This window comes from Sinocyclocheilus rhinocerous, unplaced genomic scaffold, assembly GCF_001515625.1.
Source record: "Sinocyclocheilus rhinocerous isolate Xijiao unplaced genomic scaffold, SAMN03320098_v1.1 scaffold591, whole genome shotgun sequence".
Classification (NCBI taxonomy): domain Eukaryota; kingdom Metazoa; phylum Chordata; class Actinopteri; order Cypriniformes; family Cyprinidae; genus Sinocyclocheilus; species Sinocyclocheilus rhinocerous.
In genome coordinates this window covers 531,747-552,292 of record NW_015641476.1, presented here as the reverse complement: position 1 = coordinate 552,292, position 20,546 = coordinate 531,747, and the positions used below count along the sequence as shown (strand labels likewise).

Genomic DNA, 20,546 nt, shown 5'->3' with positions numbered 1-20,546 from the left:
ACATTTTGGCAAACAAAACAGGCCAGGAGTTGAGAGAACATTGATTTGACGTAAACACCAAGCAAAGTGTACAGATGGGGAGGAATGCATAATGAAAACATGAATGAAAAAAAAAAAAAAAACCTTCACTCACAAGCATTTAACTTCTGTCAGACAGTATGATTTTCTTACTGGCCATTCCTTATGAAGTTGGTCAAAAGCCCAACAGTGTCAACCAATCCCATTGGAGCACCAAAAGACAACATGATCCTCTTCTCTTCTGACTGCTACACATTCAATTTTGTATGGGATGAAACAACTGAGGAAACCACACAAGAAACTTCAAACCCCTCTGGCTGCACAAATGGCAAAAAAAAAAGGGGAGTCATTTTTCTTTTGATATTATCATAGCAATGAGAATTTGAGGGAATAAAAAAAAGTTAATTTCAAGATAAAATGGCAATGATGTTGTAATGCAAAATGCATATGCAAAATGCTTTGTTACTGTCCTGTCCCACTATGTGTGCTCATTCAGGGGGAAGGAAAAAAAAAAAAAAAAAACTAAAAAAAAAAAAATACACAGGCTAAATATGAAACAAGGAGCAAAACAGTATTTTAAAAAATGTGTAATAAAACAGTAGCTGATTAAAAAAAAAATTATTTTGAGGTGCTACTAATTTACAACTAATATGTTGCTGGCTCTTGAAAGGTGAATAAATATCTGTGGAGAGACAGCAGCTGGACGTTGCAGAGTTCTGATGCGTTGGTAGGAAATTTCTTATTTAAACAATTTAAGAAGTTAGTCACTGCAAATCTTTCACTATAAAACAGACATCACTCACCCCTCTGGCTGCACAAATGGCAAAAAAAAAAGGGGAGTCATTTTTCTTTTGATATTATCATAGCAATGAGAATTTGAGGGAATAAAAAAAAGTTAATTTCAAGATAAAATGGCAATGATGTTGTAATGCAAAATGCATATGCAAAATGCTTTGTTACTGTCCTGTCCCACTATGTGTGCTCATTCAGGGGGAAGGAGGTCATGAAGCCGAAACCGTTCACGAACATGTGGCCGCACATCCTCATTCTGTGGACAGATAACAACGGAACATATAAATATGTATTACACTTGTACATGTTCACAGAAGCATCTTGAAAGGAAAATCAAGAAAACTAAGAGGTGAAGAACACATTACAACATACCAACTCCACCAGTTTCTCCAAAAAAGGTACCAGCTTCAGAAGTTCACTGTCATTCTTGTCCATAAACCAGCTCTCAATTGGGATCCCATTGGAAAGCTGTGAGTGAAACACACGGGTTGGTGATTTTAATTATAAAGATTTTCCTTCATCTCTTTTATTATTGGGTAATCAACCCAAAGAGCCCAGTCACGCACCTGAACTCTTTACTTATGTATACTTTACACAAGTACCAATGAAAATTAACGCTTCATTACTTTCATTTTACTCAAAAATTACTAACATGTGCTTTGGAAAAAAAAAAACGAACTTGAACTATTCTGGGTGGGCTGGGGGATTCTGCTGAATATAAAATTTAACAATAAGTGATTTAGAGCCTTATATACTTAAAATATTGAAAAAATTGTGATTTACAGACATTTTCTATTAAAAGTGTGATTGATCTTGTAAATTATTACAATCAAAAAATAAAAAGGTTACTTTTAAATTGGGCTGGGTATAGAGTTTAATACGTTTTAGGCACCGACCAAATTGCCTCGATACCATTGAGCATCAAAAAATGTCTTGTTGTTCAGTACCAAATTTCTTTTCTAAGGGGTTAATCTCATCAACGTCAGTTAGACAATAAGCATGCAGCATGCTTGATGTGCCCAAATCAAGTGCTGATGATTGGCTGTGGCGAGGCAACAAGGAAAAACACTAGTTTACGCCAGTTATGCCCAGAGACGTGGCTCACACGCGAGTCTGTAGTGTGTAAGTGTCAACCACACAAGCCCCTCTCCAAAACTACTAATGAAGGCAGCTGCGCTATAACTGGGACTCTGACAGGTAAGGTTAAGTTAGGTTTAGCAAACAAACAAACTCGGCTAACTTGTAGTGGTACATGCTTGTGTACTAATTAAGCTAACGTTTCTGTGCACGGTGACTTAGTCCTATAAACTGGGACCAACAAAACGTTAGATAATGTTTGGATGTATGGCTATAGATAGCTAGCTAAATCGATGCTAAAAATGCTTTAAGGTAGACAGTAACTGATCAAGTTCAACTCAAATTAAACTAGTTATCTTGCACTTATCCATAAAGTTGGCTGCATTAACAGTTTAGCTTTATTTATTTGTTTTTTTTTTCCTCTTCACATTATAATGATAATTAGTTACATTTATATAGCGATTTTCTGGGTACTTAAAGCGATTTACATGAAAGCGGGGGTCTCTCCTCAACCACCACCAGTGTGCAGCATCCACCTGGATGATCCAACGGCAGCCATATTGCACCAGAACGCCCACCACACACTAGCTTATTGGTGGAGAGGAGACAGAGTGATGAAGCCAATCACTGTATGGGGATGATAAGGAGGCCATGATGGTCAGAGGCCAATGGGCAAATTTGGCCAGGATGCCGGGGTTATACCCCTACTCTTTTTCGAAGGACATCCTGGGATTTTTAATGACCACAGAGAGTCAGGACCTCGGTTTAACGTCTCATCCGAAGGACGGTGCTTTTTACAGTATAGGTGTCCCCGTCACTATACTGGGGCATTAGGACCCACACAGACTGCAGGGTGAGCACCCCTGCTGGCCTCATTAATGTTATTGTCTCTGCCCCTGCGACCCTGGCATGAGGAGACCATCAATTGTCAATCCGTTCACACTGGCAGAAAAAGGAAAAATGATGAAGGAAAGGCAAGATGAGTGCCACAGTCACAAACTTCACTGTTAAATGTTTGCTGCCTTTGCAGCAGTGAGCCTCACATACTGACTTGAAACTGTTCATTTTGAACTGAAAACTACCTGAACTTTATTAAAACTATTTGCACTGATTTATTGTGTTGGTTACATTTTGCTCCTTTATGCTTTTTTGTTCCTTTGTGCAGAGTCTTTGAATCTGTAAAAGTCAACAAACTGAGAAAAAAATAAAAATAAAACAAAAAAATGAATGTGTAACATATTCTTGTCTAAACAGATTTCACAAAATTGGTAAAAACAAAAAAATTGCTCAGGAACTGGTATCGAAGTCAAGGTATCGAAAATTATCAAGGTATCAATATCGGAAATTGTTAACCAGCCCTAGTTTTAAATACTCTTAAGCTGTAATTAATTTTAATAAAAGGCAACCTTGATCTGCTCACCTGATAAGCAAAGGCTTGTGGTGAGTTATCAATAATTATAGTCTTGGACAGGTCCCGTCCAAGGATATTCAGATCCTTAATGTAGTTTCCTTGCACACATACACAGTGCTCACGAAATAATCGGTGCCTAGAACATGTTGGAAACACACACAGAGAGAAGAACGACGAAATAAATCTCCAGGATTAGAATCAATAATGCATTCAAAGTAAAGTGTTGACACCTGAGGATGGTGTGGAGTTTACATGTGCCAGAGACCAAAGCTCCCCATCTACTCCAATCTCTCAATCCCTCATTGTAACCAAACCCTACAAAGAAACTCTGCACAGCAATGACAAAGCTGAGGCAGTGTTACCCAACAACTGACACCCAGCCTAATTTTACATTTATGACAAAAACTTTTTTTAAAAATAAAGTAACAGAAGAAAATAAAATAAAAAATACTTTAAGATTTTTTTTTAATTATTTTACTTTAAACAGCCGTGTCATAAGTAAGAGTCTTTGCAATGATTAAAATAAAGGAAAAATAAAAAGAAGTCCACAGACCGCACCAGCTGTTTCCTCGGGTCGAGAATGTTCAGCAACTTGTCTGCATAAACTTTCTTAGAGGCAGTGAAGAGAATGATCTAGAAGGGAAAAAAGTCAACAGTGGAACAACTTCAGTCCACTATGAAGAACAGATGTTAACTTAAGCCAGGGTAAAACTTTTCCATGTAATATCATTGCTTATTTAGAGAAAAAGGATGAGAGGTTATGTGGAGTAAAATGGATGAAGGCTTACCTCATAAATCTGTGACATGCGTTCAAGGAACTCTCTGAAAAATGGCCTCAATCGCACATAAACCTAACAGAAATTGTGAATTAGACTTTAGCCCCTAAGAACACAGGGTTTTAGCACCCCCCAAAAAATTAATAAGTAATCTCTCACTTATAAAGTTTTAAAAATTTCAAATCACTCGACATTATAGACTTGCTTGAGAAAGCAGACACTTAGTTTCTGAAAATGGCTCTATAGCCTCCTCTAGTGTTATGTTACTGACAAACAATGTATTCACACAAAGATAGCTTGGATTTCTACCTGGTATATGACATCTTGGAAGAGTACAGGAAAGGTTAGTGCTGCATCATCCAGCTCATTCAAGCTACAATGGACAAGGGTTTCATCCTGTTGAAGGGAAAAAAATTATCAGGATGTATGCCAAAATGAATCCCATGTAGTAGGAGTAAGTCTCCTGTGGTGTTTCAGACTGACCAGGTCAAGCACCAGGGAGAACTCGGGAGTGCTGCGAGTCTTCAGAGGGAGCGCAGGTTTGCGAGTTAGCTGCTCTTCTGTTAGTGGAGGTACATGTTTGATGAAAAAATACCTGCAAAACATATGAATATAAATGCTTGCTTTTAGACAAAAGGCTCAAACAATACAAAAAAAACACTACAATTATAAATAAAAAAAATATTACATAGAACCTACACAACTCTAAAAAATTCACCTTAAGTTCTATTTAAAATGCTAATGGTGGAAAGGGTTTAAACTCTTATTATACTTGGCTTTTTTTTTTTCCACACCAAAGGTAAGGTACTTTATACCGTCTACCACATGGAAGTACCTGGAATGTAGGGCTGTCAAAATTACTGAAAAACTAAATTCGAATTTTCCACTTAAATATTATCAAAATTCGAATTATATTTGAATTTAAAAGGCATAATTTCAGTTAGGGGGAAAAAAAGCTTTTGGTTTCTCTCCTGAGGCCACAAGAGGGCGCATCGAACAAAATATTATGCACGTTTCTTCAAAGCGTAATAAAATAACACATGTTTTTTAAAAGTTGAACTTACATTAATTTTACATGGTTTTCTAAACATGCCGCTCTCTTGTGCGAGACATGAGTGCAATGCTGATAGATGCCCTGCTAGAAAATGTGATAAATAAGCGTTCTGTGTAGGGATATGCCGGTATCAAATTTTCATGTTGCGATTAATTGCTAATGCTTTTATGGACCAATAGGTATCACTTTACAATAAGACCTCATTAGTTAACCTTAGTTAATGCATTAACATTCACAATGAGCAATAGCTACATTTGCTACAGAAGTTATTAATCTTTGTTTAAAAGCTTAGTTCATGTTAGCTCATTAAATAACACAGCTGCAACTCTCTCTTTTAACATCCTGTTATTAAATATTGGAATACCTAAGATTAATGAATGTTCAGAAGAATCCTGACGGCTGATGCAGACCTAAAATTCGAATGCAACGTTTTTGCATTCGAATGTGGATTTTTTTTTTTAATTCGATGAATATTCCAAATTCTATTTTTTTTTTGACAGCCCTACTGGAATGAACTACAAAGAGGGTGTGAAGGATCAGACACAATACCTGAGGCTTTCTTTTTTACTGCCACAGTATAGAGGTCAGACAGAATTATGTGTAGTTTACCAATAATTTTGCCCACCTGATATATAATCCCTGAAAGTCTGTTTTTGCATTCATCAGAAAGAGAACTGAACCAGGATAGAATGTCACAGTCAAACTCTGTATCAAGATATTTAAAAGATACCACCTGCTCAACTGACTTACAGAATTATATTTTTTCTCAACTGTGGCGGAAACGGGCTTCCATAACTTCCTCTCATTTTAGTAACACAGGCTTAAAAAGTATGTGTGCATTGTCAGCACCACAGCACAGTTTTTTTCTCTCTGAGAGGGTTTCCAAGTTATTTTTAGTTGATCTTGTACTTGCTGTTTTACTTACTAAATATTTGTTGCGTTATTCTTGTTATCAATTTAATGTTGTGGCAAATTGTAATGATATGCATGTGTCAAAACGGTAACTATACAGAATGGGCTAAACAACCAGGCAAGCAATAATCTGAACAACTGGCTTGACCGGGCTAGTAGAAAAAAATCGTATTGTTAAGCCCTAAGCACAGACATTCACTAAAGGTGAACTTACGGGTCAAACACTTCCCACTCCTCTTCATATGATCCTTCAGCTGGGACAGTGAGAGAGGCGTCCACATAACCCCCTGTTGCAGGAGAGCCAGGAGCTAAAATAAAATATAAAACATACCCATAAACCGCTGTGTCAATATATTCTTGCCCCTGTAAATACACCTTACAGTTCAAAAGTTTGAGGTCAGTACAACTGTTATAAATGTTTTTGAAAGAAGTCTCTTATGCTCACCAAGACTGTATTTATTTAATCAAAAATAAAAATAAAAACAGATTTAACATTTTAAATTATGATACTATTTCACAGTATTACTCTTTTCTGTTTGGATACAATTTAAATGTAATGTATTCCTGTGATTACAAATACTCCAGTCTTCAGTGTCACGTGACACTTCAGAAATCATTCTAATATACTGACTTGGTGCTCAAAAAACATTTATTCTAAATCAAAATGCTGAAAACAGTTATGTTTGTTTCAATTTAAAGGAGACTGGGCCTAGGTTTGGGCTTAAGTGAAGCAATGTCATGTCTTTCACACCTGTAAGAGGAGGCAGGTCAGAGTGGGGGGTGTTTTCATTCTCCTCTGCAGGTGTGTGAGTGGAGGGTGGAGGTCTGAAGGCTGAGGGCATGGCACTGGTATAGAGAGGGACACTTAGGGGCTCTTTAGATGTGGCAGTACTGCTGGGCATCTCTTCTACTTGCTCCATTTCTAGTTGCTTCACAATCTCTTCTGCCTCCACCACCTGGCCTGGGGAATCCGAGGCTGACATGACAAGACGGGATGATAGTGAAGGAGAAAGAAGGAAAGAAAAAACATCTCTAATGCTGGATGTTTATTTAACAAAGACTATTCTTCTTAAAGTAAAAAGGCAATCATTGCCAAGAATGATGAATAAAAAATGCTTTATCATTAAAGCTTATTTAAAATAAATATTGTACTGAACAACACAGGTACAACAATATTCTAAAAAGTTTACGTCTTTAGTGTTCAGTTCAGTGTTTTTCATCTCACCATTTTTATTTGCTGGTGAGAAGAAATTGAAGACAGGAGAGAAGATGGTTCCAAGCAGGGTGGTGCGGGGTGGACTGCTCACAACCTCCTCAGAGTCATCTAATTTCCCATTAGGCTTGACAGCCTTACTCGTGTCATGGTTTGTTGTTTCTATAGGACAAAGTATGAAAATTATCAAATTATGCATAATCAAATTATAAATGCAGAAGAGACCATTTAAATCCCCAACTCCATATAGGTTTATTACTCTATAGTTTGTGCCCTCCTTCAATTGACTGCTTGATACTGAAACCAGAGATATTATTTGTAATTTTGATCTTTTATTTTTATTTATATATTTATTTTGATTACTACAGTAGCAATTTGTTTTTCTTTAAAAAAAACCTCTGAATTACTTGAAGGCTACATGCCATTGTTTTGATTTAATTTGTTAGTATTTATATTATTAAAGAACTTACGAAAATGTGTTCACTAGCATATTCGTTTTTGCTGTTGTAATCATAATCGTATGATTACATCATAATCATACTAATTAGAGATGCAGTGATGTACTGGCCAATAATCTGTATCGGCCAATAAAAGCAATTTATTTCAGCCGATTATTCCAGGGAAGATTATATCCTGTCAATCAAAAGGCGCCAGAAAAACATCAAAAGCGTCAGACTGCAACTCATACTGTATGTGAAGAAAATCTCTCTGTTGAATTTAGGGCTGTCAAAATTAACGTGACAATAACGCATTAACAGTTAAAAATAGTGACATTAAAGCAGGCTCTATTTGATTATTTGTAGTAGGGGGGCGCCGATCCGATATTCAGTATCGATATCGCTCCGATACTGGCATTTTCTGCTGGATCGGGGTATCGGTCAGACGAGACCGATCCAAATCCGATATTGTGCGTATACTATTCTGTTATTGTTATCGCCACAAAAGCCACAAACACATAACAAAGCCCCATAAAGTTTTCATGCATTATATTTCAAGTGTTCTGAAGCCGTTCCACAGTTTAATGTGAGTTACAGGTGAATATTTAAGTCAAGTTCATGTAAATTCTTGTCTCCGCTGCAGCTGTCTGTCATCCTCCATTCAGCATTCAAACTGCGTGTCGCGTTCAGTTACGACAGTCAAGAAGATAGAACTCTCTCCCAGATGATTCAATGTTCCTAATATTATGCTTGATCTCTAAATAAAGATAAATGGTTTTGCTTAAAAGGACTTTATCTTACTGGAGTTTCGTGCGGTTTCTAAATCGTGTTACTTTCTACCTGGTGTCTGTTAGATCACAACACTGTTGTAGAGAGCATTATGATCTTCACGAGCACAGTAAATTTAAAACTGTTAAAAGAAAAGGCTCAATAAACTAACGCACAAATTTAATACACTACACATCTCTTCCCTTTGTGCTTTGAACTTTTCTATGTGGAGCACTGCGACTCCCGTGTTGCTTCAAGTGCATCATTCTGCGCACGGGATGCGCATAAACGCTTTGTGCCGTTCTGTATTTTGAGCCTTTCGTTTTATACTATTTTTGTGCAAAGAAAGATTATTAATAGCCTTTCTTGTTAGTCTCATCTGTCATATAGTGCTGCCTCATTACTGTGCTATAAATTTAAAAGAAATGTCCTTTAATTTTACAGTATATATATTTATATATAAATATATATTACTTGTTTTTCATGAATGTATTTTACAACAATACATAGAGCAATGTGTATAATTTTACCAGATTTAGTCCTACATTTATTCACTTTTATTTGTTCCCCACTAAATAATGTTTTTTCCCCTCTAATTTTAGATGTTATAAAATTGTGCACTCATGATTTTTCTAGAGTAACTTTTGCGACTGAATTATCCACTAACCTAGTTTATAATCATATTTATCATAGATTATGATTATATATTTTTTGTTTGTTGTTTTTCTTTATAATGAAGTTGTTTATATTTAGTATTGTGTGTAACACACGACAGAGTGATGATCAGGTCAACACACACTGAGGTATATAAATTCAACACTGATTTTAAAAAAACTGCGCTGGTATCGGATTGATATCGGTATCTGCAGATAATCAGAATTTTTGGTATCGGATCGGGATCGATTCTGAAAAAGTGGTATCGAGCCAGCCCTAATTTGTAGCGTGCCTTTCATCCAATAATCACAAAAGCTTTGTTTTCTTACTTCCGATAAGAAACAAAGTCTCAGCTTTCATATCCTGTACATTCTATCACGAAATTCAAACAATGAATGCCATTTTGATGCTTCTAAATGTGACTTGACAGATCGCTGTAGCACCTTGGTTCAAGCAGCAGCGCGGAGCACGAGTGTCTTCCACTTTAATAAGTTATAGCACAAAATAAACATGAATGAACATCAGAAGGTATGTTGAAAGACACAGTATAGCTTACCAAAATGTATCATGTCTAATGTAATCGCTCAATCAGTGTTTCAACCATGGAAAGATGCCAATAAAACAGATTGTGAACAATGTCACTTAACGTGGCATTTGCCTCAGCAAAGTTATCCACGGTTCACAGTTCATTAGTTAGCTATAAAACAACACTAGAGGAGCTTTTTTACTTATAATTACATATGTATGTTTGAATAAATCTGCCATGAATCTGGCACTAAGTGCAAATGAGTTGCAAACAGACATTTCAATTTTTATTTGAGTGTAATTTTGATATCAGAAAATAAATAGCAGTTGAATATAATAGCTCTTTTGTTAATTTTAACCTTTAATATTATCAGGGGTGCACATAAGTGGTACACAGGTGTGCATGTGCGACCAAAATAAAAAATGAGATGTGTAAACATGTTCAGTACCAAGCCAAATCTCCAGGTGCTCTCATGAGAACCAGACTGAAAAACTTATGTGCACCCCTGATTATTATAGTAATGTGCCAAATGATAGGGTTGCCTGTGTAGTTAACAGCATCGTTTAGGAGAGATTTTTGTCCTTAAGGAAATCATACAATCTGTATCGGCAGATATATGAATAATTCTGAATAATCGGCTATTGTATCGGCAGAGAAATTCGATATCTGTGCATCTCTAATACTAATGACATTTGTGTATAGCGACAGCTCCAGTGCAGACTAGAGTATCAGTTTTCATTGTTTAACTAGAGCACGCAAGGGACTCACCTCCATTGACGAAGCTTCTTCTGCGGGCCCTGTAGATGCTTTTCCTCTGCAGGTCATTTTTCCTCTGTGGGGTGGAGGTGATCAGCTCGCAGCTCAGACGAGTCCTCTTTGCTGGGTTGTTCTGCTCCACCTGAAACACCAAGAGTCATGCAAGCATGAGTCTTATACACACCAGTTTTAACATGTTTAAGGTTAGAGATAGTTGAAAACCTATTATTAATATTTAACTCTAAATTAAAATGTTACAAAAAAAAAAACACATACAAAAATAAGTTGTTGAAACTTCTGGAATCATGATTGGTTAATTAATCAGGGCTAGAGAAGCTGCGACCATTTTGGCAGCATATGCTTCCAAAATGTAATCTGTGCAACCTCAAAATATATTTGGAAGCATTTGTGCTGTTTTCAATTCTCTACAAAACGTTCACTAATTTCTGCACAGTTGGTGCCTGCTGTAAGCTGATATAGTGACTGGCCCACCGCTCTATCCAATGTTATATAACCAATTAAACTTCATCTTGACATTCTTAACTTTAATGCAGATTTTTAGATTGGTTATATTATATATTTAGATATTATATTTAGATTGGTTATAATATTAGCCAATCACTTCCTTTCATTGACACTGTGCTCCGTTGGTTTTTGCTTTTTTTTTGGTTTTTATTTCCGATCTCCGTTCCGGATTTGCACACACTGCATTGCAATCATTTTCCAAAATGTTTAAAGTTTAGATGGCATTTTCTGTTCATCTTGCCTCTGTTTAATGAATATTCAAGTAGTGTATATATTATTATGTGCCCTCTAGAAGCTTGCGTTCTGCAAGTGAACGTCGCTTTATTGTGCCATCCCAAAGAGGCACAAAATCACTTTCTCTGACTTTTAAATGAAATGTTCCCTCCTGGTGGAATGACCTGCCTTAGCATCTGCCTTCGAGTCCTTAGCCATCTTCAAGAATCGGCTAAAAACACATCTCTTCCATCTTTATTTGACCCTCTAACTATAGCACTCTCTATTCGAACTCTATTCTTTATTTAAAAAAAAAAAAAATACTAACACTTGCTTCTCTAATCATTCTATCCATTTGTTTTCTTTTTATTCCTTTTGTTGATTTTAATTGCTTCCATTGTCCTCATTTGTAAGTCGCTTTGGATAAAAGCGTCTGCTAAATGTAAATGTTTATAAGTGCAGTGCTGCTTTGTTTACTGCGGTAACCAGGGAAACGCTGTAAATTGCTGAATAAAGTTGTTATTTTTGTTTTCTTTGCGCACAAAAAGTATTCTCGTAGCTTCATAAAAGTAAGGTTGAACCACTGATGTCACATGGACTATTTTAACGATGTCCTTACAATCTTTCTGGGCCTTGAACTTGGTAGTGCACTGCGGTCTATGCAGGGTCAGAAACCTCTCGGATTTTATCAAAAATATCTTAATTTGTGTTCCCGAAGATGAATGAAGTTCTTACAGGTTTGGAACGACATGAGCAATTAATGACAGAATTTACATTTTTGGGTGAACTATCCCCTTTAAAATCTGAACAGATCTTAAAACACTAGGCATCACACACCTGCTAACTTTGTAAACAGTTAGAGGAAAAACTGGTCATAATACACTAAACAACTGAAGATCATACACTAGGCTACCAGACTTTCAAGTCATTTCGAACACAACAAACTCATGCAGAAACACATGGCTTGTTGGTAAGAGATGTGTGACAAATCAAAACAATGCGTGTTCTAAAATCGGCTCAAAATATCAAAAATGATTGATATCTTCTGGTATGGAATCAGTCTAAAGCTTTAAAAAAAAAACACAAAAAAAAGTCTGTCCATCATATACTCGGCGATTTTCTAGGAAATTTGTAAATTCAAATCTGCAGACTGGCTCTGACTTTCTGCAACTAGCACCTACTTGTCCAGGCTGTCAATTTGGAGCAAAAATCTGAGCCAAAGTTTTGTAGTGTATTTAAGCCTTTAGTGTTAAAAAGGTTGAGAACCACTGCCCTAAGTCAAACTGAGGTAATCTAGAACTCAAACAAGAGAACCTAATACCTTTACTGGACATAATGTGAAGCCCTGATGCATGCCTGTTAAAGCCAACCCTACCTACTGTCATTATCTGTGTGCCGTGGAACCACAGCTAAAATTAGAACAGGACTGAGCTCCTCAGACAAGCAGCGGCATTCCACCATGCATTTCTGGGGAAATATGATACCAGGCAGTAGCGGATTTAGGTATGGGCGACATGGGCAACTGCCCAGTGCGGCATCTTGCCGGGGGTGGCACAGGGCACCCACATAGAAAACAAAACTGAATGCACAATCGTGTTTTTACCACTCATTTACACTGCACGTCAATATGTCATCACTGTGGTGTGTGTAACACACAACACCTGGGGTGTGTTTCCCAAAAGCATCGTTCGCTAAATATGGTCGTTAGTTCCACTGAACTCTATTGGTAATGACGGAACTTACGACTATAGTTGCTTTTGGGAAAGGCACCCCTGGTTGGGACTCGGAGTGTGCACCCGGAGAAGCACTCTCTCACTCAGACACAGGCGAAGGGTAAACCAACTCCAGAAGCCTAATGTTTAGACTAATATCTACACACATCACAAACCCGTCTTTTTAGGCATGTACCAGATATGGGTTTCATGTCATACAATTTTATTACTACTACTGAATTTGTATTTAACTTGATCACAATTTAATAAAACATTGTAAGTTACGCTTTAATTTCACATTTTATTCACACAGCACATAAATTACAGAGAAAGAGAACAAAGAATATTTACATTATCAAAGAACATTATGACTTTTAAAAACTCTCAACAAGTCCTGTTGTAATCATTGAAGCGGTCTACATTTTGAAATGAGTCTCTTACTTACATTGTACATATATACTTTGTTGTTAATGATGAGAGAATTTGCGAGAGTGTAGAATTCAGTCTGCAAGCGCAATCACTGAGCAAATCTCCGGCTTTTCAGCGATGTCTCATCTGAACACCTCTGATTGGTTATTGAATTCATAAACTCAAGGGAATCGTGTGTGATTGTTTATAATGCACAATGCTGTAAAAAAACTAAATAAATAAAAATTTGCAAAAACATGATGCAGCATGAGCAGACAAACGACACTTTTCATTAAGCATCTTGCTTAAGTCACTTTCACAAAGGTGACTTCAGTAGGGAGAGTGGGAGGTAAGCCATCAGGAGCCCATTTAGGAAAAAAGAGGGAAAAGGGGAAAAGTGCAAAAGATAAATGGTATCTTTGCAGCTATCACGCTAAAATAGGCTAATATATCACTTATGCTATGCTATTTTATTACACATAGGGCAACAACATAATTTTTTTCTATCCAACTAGCTTACATAGCCACACAGTAAAATGTGATTTTGTAATATGTGATTTTTTTTTTTTTAAATAAACATAACTTATTTTATTGATGTTTTTACTGTACAGTTGTGCAGTACATTTGTTCATTTAATATATACATTTTAATTTAAAAAAGCAAAATTTATGTTCAATTAATTTTATTTAGGGGTGGCAGAAGGGGTGGTTCACCCAGGGCGCCATACAAGCTAGAACCGTCACTGATACCAGGTCTTGCTGGCATTTTATTCAAGAACATTCTGGGCAACAATAATCAAATCCAAGAAAAGAGCTGTAATGGTCTGAATCTGCCACGATTATGAACTCATAATAAAATAAAGAGAGAGGCTGCCAGAGGCTCACCTTTATAGAACTTCCATGGATGAACTTCTTGATGCTGGACAGAAGGCCCTTGCTATCACCCGAGCACTCCTCCATCTCGGAGTGCTTCCGCTTGTTCCGGGCCGTGCAGGGCCTGCGGGCGAGGGTCGGCTGCTGAGAAGCCTTGCGCATTCTCAGCCTCATTTTGTTAAGAGTCACATGTAAGGCTGGGGAGAGAAAGAAGACAAAACAGAGAAGCTCATACACAAGGTATAGAAAGACAACAAAACTGCACAGAGAAAGAGTAAAACAGGAGGAAATCACTCCATTTAGCAACGACCTTGAGAAGTCCAACTATGCTCACTGGTTCTCACACACAGGTAAATGAATCACACTTTTAATTGTTTTGAATGAATTATGGTGCTTAGCTCACTTCAGCCAAGAGCTCTAGCCACAGACATCTGGATGCATTCAAGACAACACATCCTTCAACATAGTTAATCATTTAGTTGAAGCACCTCCACAGCAAAACACTCTCAACTACAAAAGCATTATTATTTCCAACACACAGAAGAATTCTAAATGGACATGCTTTCTTCTGCTGAACGCAATACAACATATTTTTAAGTTTTTTAAAGTGTATTTTGAATTTAACTGTTTTTGTCCATTCAATGAAAGTCACTGGGGTCCAAAACAATACGGGACCCTGTTGACATTCATTGCATGGGCATTAAAAAAAGAAACAAGGAAAAAAAAAAAAAAAGTCACAGGGACAGGTGTGGACTGACACAAGGGTGAATAAATGACAATTTTCATTTTTGGTATTTTTCAGTCTTACTTTTCTGTTGCTTAATGCACTAGCAAAGAGAAATAAATGTGAGGAAATTACAGATCAACAGCAAGCAGCAGTTTCTTGCAAGACACAAAAAAGAAAAAAAAGAGAGAAATGAAAAAAGGACAGAGGGAAAAGCAGCTAGCCTAATGTTTTCCCGATGTGGAGGAAGTGTCCCTCTCTTCTTTAAAGGCAACCCTGTACATCAAGGGGGGAAAAATAATCCTGAAATTAACTACAGCGCTTGATCGTGCGTCCCCCCTCCTCAAAGTGTGCTTACGCAACAACTGACCACCAATGTGCTCCAGCATTTGTGACCCTTCAGGAGTTACGCCAGGTCTGACTGTTCCTTCCCAATACTAGCCATCAAGAAATCTAACTACAATCATTTAGAAAAGATGCACATTAAAAATACCCTTTTTCCAGGGTATCAATGGATTTCCAAGGAGCTGGGGAAAGCTTTGTAGATCTAACACAACATGAAAAAACACTGGAGTAGATTTCCTATGTCCTCCCAGATGCCTTTGTAATCACATGCAGGATAATCTGATACACAAATACACAGAGAACCCAAATTGCACTGAACATGAGAACTAACTGTCTACAGAAAATTAGTTTTATATTTTAGGAGAGGAAAACGAAGCTCCTCCTGCCACGGCTGCAGTGTGCAGGAGTTAAACAAAGAGAAGCAGCGAGGACAATGATGAGACATACTGCAAGCATAGAAGCATGTAAGAGACAGGAAAGGAGAGGAATGGCGAAAAATAAAAAGAGAAAGGGTACAGATGGTAATACATCTCAGTTTTTTCCTTAACCACCACAAATGGTGACTCATCCACTCCCTCGAACAGACATCATGCCAAGACAGCTACCTCACAACACTGAGGAGCTAAAGCCTTTCTTCTAGAAGAACAGAGGCACAGTAATATTCAACAGTCTTCAACAGCACAGTTAGATTCGATGAAGCTTGTTTAAAGCCAAATTTCTGGATGTAAATATCATCAACAGACATTAAACACGTTTAATGCATCAAAATAAAAATGATGATTGCAAAATGATTCTCTGACCTCTTCCACCACAGCAGTTTTCTGAAAGTCAACATGTTCTGACAGCAAAAAATTAAATTAATTAAATTAATTAATAAAATAATAAACACAAAGTTGGTTCGAAACAAAAACATGCCCTGACAGACCGGCAGCAAATTCAAGCCTGCTGACACGTTTCCAAGAACTGATCCCTGAGGCTTTTTTTTTGTGTCTGCTCAGTTTGACTCTTACCGCTTTTTCAACGGGGCTGGTGCCGGAGCCCAATTGGGAACCGGGCTGCACTTATTCCACTCAAAAAAGTCCTGGGCCGGTGCCCAGATCCTGGTTCTGAACCGGCCCCAGAACCTTGCTGGTCTTGAACAAGGGAACCTATGACATCAGTAGGCAGAGTTTCCACTACAGATCGCATTTTGAAAGGCGTCATTTTTAAAAGCCATCATGGGTTCAGGTAAATTAACAACATTAACACAACAATTAAATATGTCAGTTCTCAACAGTGGTCGGCAAAACAGATCAACGCTCTCCTTCTGCAAGAGATAACAAGCAATTCCGGTCACAGGTTGGTGACGTAGAAGGATCTGCTCCCTGCCAGTGGAAACGCGAGCCGGTTCTGAATGAGTGCCACTCTTGGCCGAACAGCGGCTCTAGCCCGAGTGGAAATGTACATTATAAACCTGAAAGTGTAACCGCTGAACATGGACATGTTATTTAATGAATTAGCATGACACGTCAAGGCTTCACAGAAAATACCATTGCACTTTGTTGGTAACCTGTCTAGCTGGACAACTAGGACAGGTTCTCTTCTTAACTGGGGAACCCGAGTCCACTAGCAGGCATCAGTAAACTTCCAATGGAACAAAATGTCTTAAAATGACTTTTTTTTTTTAAAGTATGTTACATGAAAAGCATTATTTACACACTATTATAGTACTTAATTAGTTTTAAAATATATCTGAAATATATATTTATTGCATTCCGTTTTAATTTTAGTACTTAAACGTATTTTTACAGTTAGTGGCTAAGACAACATTTCTAATTTTCAGTTTTAGTTTTTCATCTAAAATTCATATTTTGTCAGCATTATTTTAATTAATTTAGTTTTAATAGTAGTTTTAGTTTACGGTAACACTGCGCTGTGTACCTTACATATTGTGAACTCTCTCTGACCTGTGACTTTGAATAGCAAACGTTTGACGGACAAAGTATCTAACTTCTTGGATGAATTTAAAAAATACAAACTTAAAAGCTGCATTAGTTTGCAAGTAATTTCACATTTTTAACAGTGGCTTTATTATGAAAAACTAAGAAATGCAACACATAAAGGAAAAAATCAAATTGCATCATATGACCCCTTTAATGAATTAGCATGACACGTCAAGGCTTCACAGAAAATACCATTGCACTTTGTTGGTAACCTGTCTAGCTGGACAACTAGGACAGGTTCTCTTCTTAACTGGGGAACCCGAGTCCACTAGCAGGCATCAGTAAACTTCCAATGGAACAAAATGTCTTAAAATGATTTTTTTTTTTTTTAAGTATGTTACATGAAAAGCATTATTTACACACTATTATAGTACTTATTAATTAGTTTTAAAATATATCTGAAATATATATTTATTGCATTCCGTTTTAATTTTAGTACTTAAACGTATTTTTACAGTTAGTGGCTAAGACAACATTTCTAATTTTCAGTTTTAGTTTTTCATCTAAAATTCATATTTTGTCAGCATTATTTTAATTAATTTAAATAATTTTAGTAGTTTTAGTTTACGGTAACACTGCGCTGTGTACCTTACATAGGAACAAAATGTCTTAAAATGATTTTTTTTTTTTTTAAGTATGTTACATGAAAAGCATTATTTACACACTATTATAGTACTTATTAATTAGTTTTAAAATATATCTGAAATATATATTTATTGCATTCCGTTTTAATTTTAGTACTTAAACGTATTTTTACAGTTAGTGGCTAAGACAACATTTCTAATTTTCAGTTTTAGTTTTTCATCTAAAATTCATATTTTGTCAGCATTATTTTAATTAATTTAGTTTTAATAGTAGTTTTAGTTTACGGTAACACTGCGCTGTGTACCTTACATATTGTGAACTCTCTCTGACCTGTGACTTTGAATAGCAAACGTTTGACGGACAAAGTATCTAACTTCTTGGATGAATTTAAAAAATACAAACTTAAAAGCTGCATTAGTTTGCAAGTAATTTCACATTTTTAACAGTGGCTTTATTATGAAAAACTAAGAAATGCAACACATACCAAGCTCTCACAACTGTTTCATGACAGGGAGCAAACCTGGGCAAATTACATTTTGCATTAATTCTCAAAAACTATCAGCAGATCCTAAATTGTTGTATTTACTAATTTCTTTAGAAAGTTATAGGCTACGTTAGTTGAGTAGAAAGTCTGAGTTACGAAAAATATTAGCAGTAACAAAATATACATCTGATTTCTGCAGAATTTAAAAGGTGCATTTTGTTTTTACACCAAAAAAGGAGGAACACATTATAATGTTGAAATTTCTTCAAATATTGACTTGACAATGGAATGGCACTAGTTGAGGAGCACTGCACTGCAGTCAACTAACTACAGTCAGTCAGTCAGTCTTTAGAAAAGGAAGAAAAGAAAGAAAATACATTAAGTGTTGCCACACCATAACTGATCAACCCCATCAGACACTTCAGAAATGATGAAGCTCAGCCGCTGAAACCTGAACAGTGTCGTGGTGGGCGGGAAACACACGCTAAATAGATTCTGTACGGAAGACGAGCAACTTTCTCACAATTTCCCTGTTTAGCCAGACATTAAGAGTAACCGTTTACACAATGATTGCATGACTCCAGAGCCTAAAATGTGAGATGTATTTTTACATGCAGAAAACGATCTTGACACATCTGTGCTTGTCTATCTTCAATGTAGGACACATGCAAGCATTCTCTCCGTAGGAAACCAGTCTCTCGTGACCCGCTGTTACTAGAAGAAGCCTCATGTGCCACTCAAAACAGCCGGCAGGATTCTAATGACAGAAAGCGCGGGAACGACTCGCGAAGACGGCAGCTGCCCGTCCGCGCATATAGGTGCTACGGGAGCGAGCCGAATCACAGCGAAACATTTCCGACCGGAGCGAAAGGACGGGTGTTTTGGGGGAACCCTATCACCACAAACAATACAGACTGGGTAATAATAACTTACTGGGCGAATCTCCGGGGTTCGAGTCACAGGATAACGGTCGTTTTCAGGGTTGCTGACACTCGCTGTTTTTCGCGTGCCTCTTCAGACGAGGTTCACCTCTGTCCTCCCCGCACCTCTGGACGCCATTTCCCGCCTCCGTACACACACAGTCAACGGCAGGTACCCGGATGAAGAGAGGAGCGAGCATGCGTCCTGCGGCGCGAGTCCCACACCCCCTTTCTGTTGTTCCGAGAATCAAAACAATATTGAGGCTTCGCAGTGCGACAGGTTTAGCGTACAGTATCTATTTAAAATACACATAACCGTAGCGGGAATCACACATAAAATGTGCTTTAGCAAAAACGCAGAGCGGAGAGTAATTCCTTTTCAAAACGGAATTAGTGTCGGTATTTACCAGGTAGCCTGTGAGGTAAACTAGCAAATATGTATTTGATTACAATTTTTTTTTCTGACAGGAATGTGGCTCCCATAAGTTAGCGTATAACAATAGAACAAAAGTAGCAGACCAAGTTAACTAGATAAAAAGCCTTGTCTGCAAGTTTGAAGCAGTTTTAAAATCCTGACGTTTGATAAAGTTTGAGATAGAAAATGTCAGATTATAGACTGATAGATGGATAAGAAATAGGTATAATGCAATCTATATGAGTTTAAGATATAACATAGAATGGCAGCTTAATTGAGTCTAACCGGCTTCAGTGTGTTCATTTGAATTTTGTCAGTTGGAGTTTGAATAGTCTTGGCTCATTTGAACAATATAAGTCTATGGAAATTTTCCCAGTTTTAATCGTCATTTTAGGAAAACCGTAAGACCGATCAGTTAGAAAAGACAGGGCAGGCTAAGTCAGAACAGGCTGAAGGTCTGGGCCGAATTTGGTGGCTGGAGCTTGAAAGCTCTAGGACGGGGTCTCCAAACTTGTTCCTGGAGGGCCAGTGTCCTGCAGAGTTTAGCTCCAACCCGCCTCAACACCTGCCTGGAAGTTTCTAGTGTGCCTAGTAAGACCTTAATTAGCTGGTTCAGGAGTGTTTAAAGGGGTCATATGATGCGATTTCAAGTTTTCCTTTCTCTTTGGAGTGTTACAAGCTGTTCGTGAATAGATAAGATCCCTAAAGTTGCAAAGACTAAAGTCTCAAACCCAAAGAGATATTCTTTATAAAAGTTAAGACTCGGCCACGCCCTCCTAAAACGCCTTGTTTAATCACGCCCCCACATGTCTACGTCACTGTGTGGGAAGATTTGCATAACACCGCCCAAACGTTCACTCAAAGAAAGAAGGTATAACTTTGATTCTCGCTGTAGTATTGTTACCGCCGTCGCCATGTCGTGGAGATGCTGTGTGTTTCGTTGTGAAAGCGAAACTGCTTTGTTTGG

At 37.3% G+C, this 20,546-nt stretch overlaps 2 protein-coding genes across 2 annotated transcripts in view; both read right to left on the bottom strand.

Moving 5' to 3' along the window:
- The window catches only part of LOC107755011 (uncharacterized), a 20,056-nt gene extending 19,878 nt beyond the window's left edge, over positions 1–178 (bottom strand). The window contains exon 1 of the mRNA XM_016571655.1: positions 172–178. Coding sequence (XP_016427141.1) covers positions 172–178 — 7 coding nt within the window. The remainder of the gene's footprint in view (positions 1–171) is intronic.
- Positions 179–868: 690 nt separating this feature from the next.
- ctdspl2b (CTD (carboxy-terminal domain, RNA polymerase II, polypeptide A) small phosphatase like 2b) lies at positions 869–19,361 on the bottom strand. The gene is made up of 13 exons (XM_016571711.1): positions 19,178–19,361; positions 14,137–14,321; positions 10,407–10,536; positions 7,266–7,415; positions 6,792–7,016; positions 6,255–6,348; positions 4,558–4,669; positions 4,384–4,470; positions 4,087–4,149; positions 3,852–3,931; positions 3,308–3,434; positions 1,183–1,278; positions 869–1,066 (listed from the first exon to the last, which is right to left on the bottom strand). Exons 2-13 carry the CDS (start codon positions 14,296–14,298, stop codon positions 1,001–1,003), a joined length of 1,392 nt encoding a protein of 463 aa, XP_016427197.1. The 5' UTR covers positions 14,299–14,321; positions 19,178–19,361; the 3' UTR covers positions 869–1,000.
- Between the last annotated feature and the right edge of the window lie 1,185 nt (positions 19,362–20,546).

Excerpts from the sequence above, each read along its gene's own strand:
- ctdspl2b (XM_016571711.1), bottom strand. The coding sequence starts at position 14,298 with ATGAGGCTGAGAATGCGCAAGGCTTCTCAGCAGCCGACCCTCGCCCGC. Across the intron at positions 3,932-4,086 it reads GCATGTCACAGATTTATGAG|ATCATTCTCTTCACTGCCTC; the intron begins GTAAGCCTTCAT and ends TTTCCCTTCTAG. Across the intron at positions 1,279-3,307 it reads CACAAGCCTTTGCTTATCAG|CTTTCCAATGGGATCCCAAT; the intron begins GTGAGCAGATCA and ends TTTCACTCACAG.